Genomic DNA, 6095 nt, shown 5'->3' on the forward strand with positions numbered 1-6095 from the left:
GGAGGAATAAAGGTGGAAATGCATCCTCTTGATCAGTCCACATATTTGACCTCTTACTCTCAGTCATGGTCTCCAGTGTATCTATCACACTTCGTCACGTGTATGGATTATTCTAGTGCAGTTTTAGACACATAGAATCCTTGATTGTTGAGCTCCTTATAATCTTAGAAAGATATACTCAGGTATGTAAACCAATGAATAATTCTAAAAAAGCCATATGGAGAAATTAGGACTACGTGCTATTCACTCATTCAATAATTATTTATGAGGACTGTGTTAGATGCTAGGTGTTCTACCCTCAAGATGAACATACTTTAGTTGGAGAGACCAACATGAAGAGTGATAGGTAAGTGCTGTGATAGAATGAAGTACACACAGAGAAATGGAGTGTTATCTTGACTTGGGAGTTGTGGGCGTCCTGGAAGCTTCCTCAGGTGTGATAGCTGAAAAGAATTTTGAAGACTGAACAGGAGATGTTAAGGACAATAAACATTGCAGGTAGAGAGTGGTGTGGGCGACAGTGGACCTTTCCATGTTCAGAGTTAAAGTGGAGGAGGATAGGGCAGAGTAAGGAAAGAGAAAAGATGCTGGTATAGAAGCAGGACAGATCAGAGAGAACCTGGCAGTTCAACTACAAAGTTTTAATTGGATGTGAAAAACAATGTAATGCCACTGCTGAATTTTTCTGAGTGATCAGATTTTCCCTTTGGAACACAGACAAATGTGGAAGATGAATAAAGCATCGGAGTATGGATGAGGCTAGAGGCCTGAGATCTATTAGGGGACTGCTGGAGAAAATCTGGAGAGACATGATGAAGGCTCAGCTAAGACAGAGCAGTGAAGAAGACGGGAGTGATGTTGAGAGATATGACCAGAAATTAGAGTTCTTGGTGACCAGATGGGCAGCAAAGGAAAGAATTTTGAAGGGTAATGTTTGCATTTCTAGCTTTGGGCATCTGGGTAGACAGTGACATCATTGTCAGAGAGAGAGAACACAAGAAGATAAATGGGGACTCTGGGAAAAAGTAGTGACTCTTCTTCAGTTCAAGACGCCGTGGAACATCTAGGTGGAGCTGGAAATGGAATGAAATGTGGCAATTCAGACTACATGGAATTAAAAGTGAAGGGTAAACTTTCCCACACCTAATCCCCTTTTGTGTTTGTATATCCTGGCTCCCTTCTTGTAGAAAAGGCCTCCATCTGAATGATAGGAAGGTAAAGAAAGATGGCCTCATGGATGGCGTGGAGGGTGGGTGGGGGCTGGAGGAAAGGCAGGGATTTGAATAGGCAGAGGGGAAAAGAAAAGGCCGTTCAGGGAGGGAACAGAGAACCAACAAACGTAGGACACTATTACCAAGCAAGGCAAGAGCAGAGGGTTCAAGATGCGGAAAAGAGGAAAATAAGCATTACCAAGAGGATGGTGCTGGATTTCTGAATGAATTTATTCTCTGGATGGATGCTGGGAAGTTTAGACTTTAAACAACCAGCAGTAAGAAGCCATGGAAAGTTTCTGAACAGAGGAGGAGCATTATAAGATTCATATTTTACGAATATGGTCTGGAAACAGCATCCAGGAGAAGTAGGCCTAAGGGGAGGCAGCGATCTGTTTAACAGGTGATTGGAATCTGCCCACACCTCCAGTGCTGTGTCAGGGAGAGAAGAGCTTCCAGGGGTTCTGCGGGCACAACTCTCCCGTCAGGAATATGGCAGCACTTGGGCAACTGGGATTGAAAAAAGTCATGCTATATATTCCTTCAAAGGGGACCTGGCCATGGCCCTCTTGAAGAAGCAAGGAGATAGCCATGAGTATTTTTTCCTTTAGAGAAGTACAGAAGCAAATAAAAATAAAGCTTGCGGTCATGACTATTTTTTAACCCAATTACACATGCATTACTAAGTGTCTTCCATGAGCTGGAAGGTGTGATTTTCTGAGTCGGCTGCTGAGTTGAGATGAGAGGAATTGCTCAGTGTTGATAACACTTGGATGTCGCTAATGTAATTACAGTCTCCCAAACCAGTCTCAAAAATGAAGGCTCTGGGTTCTGCGGCCGGGCGCTGTTGCGGAGGGGAGACCACTCGTTACTGCTGCCGCCGTCTCTGCCGCTTCACAGCGGCCAGCGGGGTTCACCTGCACATCCGTCTATAAGGATGGCCGGGCTGATGTGGATGCCAGTGGTGCAGGTGACAGAGTCACTCCAGCTGTTTTTGTTTACTCAGAAAGTGAAGAGGTTGTTGGACTGGCAACAAAACAAAGTGGAATAAGGAATATTTCAAATCCAGTGATGAAAGGAAAGCAGATCCTTGGCAGAAGCCAGAAATGCGGTCCTTGGACCTGGCTTCTCAGCAATTAGCCCTGAGAGGGAAGAATCGGCTGGCTCCTGGAGATAGACCGGGGCACACAGAGCCTCCCCACACCTTCAGATCGGCACCTTGCTGCCCAGGAGCCTCCTCCAGCTGGCCTTCCTTCCCAGTCCGCTACGGCCACTTCCAATCGCAGGGCGGGCATCCGGTGGTCCAGACAGGAGACACGGACGCTTCTCTCCATACTAGGTGAGGCAGAGTATATTCAGCGCCTCCAGACCGTGCATCACAATGCAGATGTCTACCAGACTGCGTCTAAGCGGATGCAGCAGGAAGGCTTCCGCCGCACCGAGCGTCAGTGCCGCTCCAAGTTCAAGGTCCTGAAGGCGTTATATTTAAAGGCCTATGTGGCCCACGCCACAAGTATGGGTGATCCACCACACTGTCCCTTTTATGATACGTTGGGTCAGCTTCTCCGAAATCAGATAGTGACTGACGCAGACAAGTTAACGGAGGAGGCTGCGTGGGCCCAGCACTGTGATCAGAACTTGCGGCCCCCGACACCCCAGGGGAAGAGGGAGCCAGCGTTCTGGGAGCAGAACGGACTCAGGCAGCAGATCACCAGCCCACCTTGAAAACAGTTAAGGAATCAGATGAGGATTGTCAACTGAGGATCAGTGACCAGATGAGAGAAACCAGTGACCCTGAGGACTCCTGGGGTGAATCCTCGGGTGCAGGGTGCTCTCAAGGGACCCCCAGCTACAGCAGCTCCCACCACTTTTGCAGAGGTGCAGCTGCTCCCTGTCAGAGCAGCCCCGTGACCAGACTGGGAGTGTCTGGTGAGCCCAGCCCCTGCACCAGCTCCAGCCGAAACACTCCCGGGGTGGCCTCGGCACAGCGGCCTCCAGTCTCCTCCTCCAGAGTTCCTTTTGTTTCTGGTGGGGATGGGCCTTTGACCAGTGAGGCCCCTCCCAGGTGGGCGAGGCGAAGAAGGCAGTCAGTGGCCAGGACTATCGCAGCTGAGTTGGCAGAAAACAGGAGATTGGCACGAGAACTTTCAAAGCGGGAGGAAGAAAAATTGGACCGGCTGATTGCCATTGGCGAGGAGGCCAGCGCTCAGCAGGACCCCGCCAACGAGCTGCGCAGGGATGCCGTGGTCGCGGTCAGACGCTCAGCCACAGCGGTAGAAGAGGCAACCGGTGCTTTTCAGCTAGGGCTTGAAAAGTTGCTTCAGAGGTTAATTTCAAACACCAAAAGTTATCTGATCACACAAGGGTGTATTTCCTTCTCTGGCAGAGGCCCGGGTCCAACAGCTGCTTTCTGGTACCCTGGCTCCTTTTCCGTGTCCTCAGAAAAAGAGTGGATGGACCATTAATGTGCAGAAGGGTAGGAATACACTTGCTTCTCCCAAGCGTCTCCACTAGTTGAAAGACCTTTCAGAAACATGAGAGGTAGCCTAGTAGACAACGGAAGCAGCCAAGTCCAGAGAACTAGTTAGCCCTGGTTTCATCACTGATGTGTGACAATTTAGTTTACCTCTCAACACCATTTTCCTTGGCTGTTAAAAGGGGGCAACCTGCCTACCTCACAGGGTTGTCGTGAGGATCAGATGGCTTAAATAGATGTGAAAGGGTTTAAAAGTTTAAAAGCACTATGCACATGTAAGTTATTAAAGCATATGACCTTGGCCAAGGTCAGACTAGGGTGAGGCACAGTAGCTGAGAAGATAGATACAGAATTAGGGTTGTATACCGAGACCTCATTGCTCGAATCTACTAGTTTAACTTGACTGTTTCCTGGAGTTTACAATCTTCATTTCTTTAAATCTCTCTATAGCTCATTAGGCTAATATAGACACAACACGTATTGGTACCTTTATCTCTTATATTTTCACTGTTGTGTCTGTGACATACCCACTAGCAAACACTCAATAGTCAAACCATCTTTCCCCCCATTTTACTAGTCCTTAGTCTCTTATCACTATGGATATATTTCAGAACTGACAGGGAGCCACAATCGTGCGTTTTAGTTCATATTGATAATCTTTGATATAATGAGAAATTGGCTGTCGTATAAAATATTACATGTAGAGCTTCCCTGGTGGCGCAGTGGTTGAGAATCTGCGTGCTAATGCAGGGGACACGGGTTCGAGCCCTGGTCTGGGAAGATCCCACATGCCACGGAGCAACTAGGCCCGAGAGCTACAATTACTGAGCCTGCGCGTCTGGAGCCTGTGCTCCGCAACAAGAGAGGCCGCGATAGTGAGAGGCCCGCGCACCGCGATGAAGAGTGGCCCCCACTTGCCGCAACTAGAGAAAGCCCTCGCACAGAAACGAAGACCCAACACAGCCAAAAATAAATATAAAAATAAATACATAAATAAGACCCGGTGCAACCAAATAAATAAATAAATATTTTAAAAAAAAATCAAATATTACCAGGCATGGGGCTTCCTTGGTGGCGCAGTGGTTGAGAATCTGCCTGCCAATGCAGGGGACACGGGTTCGAGCCCTGGTCTGGGAAGATCCCACATGCCGCGGAGCAACTAGGCCCGAGAGCTACCATTACTGAGCATGCGCGTCTGGAGCCTGTGCTCCGCAACAAGAGAGGCCGTGATAGTGAGAGGCCCGCGCGCCGCGATGAAGAGTGGCCCCCGCTTGCCGCAACTAGAGAAAGCCCTCGCACAGAAACGAAGACACAACACAGCCATAAATTAAATAAATAAATAAATACAAATGAAAAAAAAAATTTCTTACAGCATTATAGTTGTTTAAAAAAATATTACATGTAAGTAAATTCTTTGCATTCCATATTTTTTAGGTTCCTTGATTATGCATAATTATATATCTTTAGCTTTGGTTTGCCATTTGGACATTGTGGAAACAATTCAGATTATATCAGTTTCCCAAATGCTTTTAGCTAATTTTGTTCTTCTCTGTTAGCCTTTTTTCTGTCTGGTATGTTACAGAAGGCAAGCCCTAGAAAACTTTTCTTCTAGGGAACTTTCCAAAGTCACTCTTTCTCACAAGATATAGACAAAAGTTCACCTCGTTAATGGTATATGATGGGATAGAACAGCTTTGGGAACAGTTGGGTGGTATGGATAAGGACGGCCTGCAATAGGTAACTCTTTTTAAGCACCAACCCTCCACAAATCCATCCCCTTTCCCCTCCAAAACACACACACTTACTAGAGGAGACATGATGGTGTTGAGCCATGCTTCCAATTTACTCTAGAAGGGAAGCCATTACCGGCCATTGTTAACCTCACTTAAAGCTCTTAGTGGCTATTTAGTACTTTCAGAAAGTACAAAAAGGAGACTTGGAATTTAAAAAGCTTTCCTCTAATCAAGAGGCTGAAAAAAAAGTGCAGGCATGTTGGGAGAGGTTTTATTTTCTATTTTGCCAGCTTGGTTGCTTACCTAGATGCTGGAAATACCAATAGGTGGAGAAATGGTCCAAACCACAGTGGGAACACAGTGGAAGCAGGAATAGATGGCAGGCCTCTCTGGGGAATGGGCGATTACGTAGGAAGCAGCGTGAGGTAGAACACACTGGAATCTAGTCAGAACCCCCAGATTCTAATGCTGCCACACTTCGTTACACTGAGCAGATCACTTGCCCTTTTCGTGCCTCAGTTTCTCTCTAAAGTGAGAGGTTTGTACTAGATGACTTTTCTCGTACCTTCCAGTTCTAAAAGATTAGATGAATAGCATAACAAAAGAAAAAGTGAAATTCTGATTGCGATATTTTCAGTCACAGCAGCGTATTAATGGATGTGAAATCCTGGTAAC

General features: G+C 46.8%; 1 protein-coding gene across 1 annotated transcript; it reads left to right on the forward strand.

Annotated features, from left to right (window-relative positions):
• Window positions 1-749: 749 nt before the first annotated feature.
• LOC118888997 lies at window positions 750-3676 on the forward strand. Its single transcript, XM_036840538.1, is given in 3 exon segments — window positions 750-927; window positions 2422-2850; window positions 2853-3676. Coding segments are annotated over 3 exon segments (1431 nt in total).
• The last annotated feature ends 2419 nt before the right edge of the window (window positions 3677-6095 follow it).

The sequence above is a fragment of the Balaenoptera musculus genome, chromosome X, assembly GCF_009873245.2.
Source record: "Balaenoptera musculus isolate JJ_BM4_2016_0621 chromosome X, mBalMus1.pri.v3, whole genome shotgun sequence".
Lineage (NCBI taxonomy): Eukaryota > Metazoa > Chordata > Mammalia > Artiodactyla > Balaenopteridae > Balaenoptera > Balaenoptera musculus.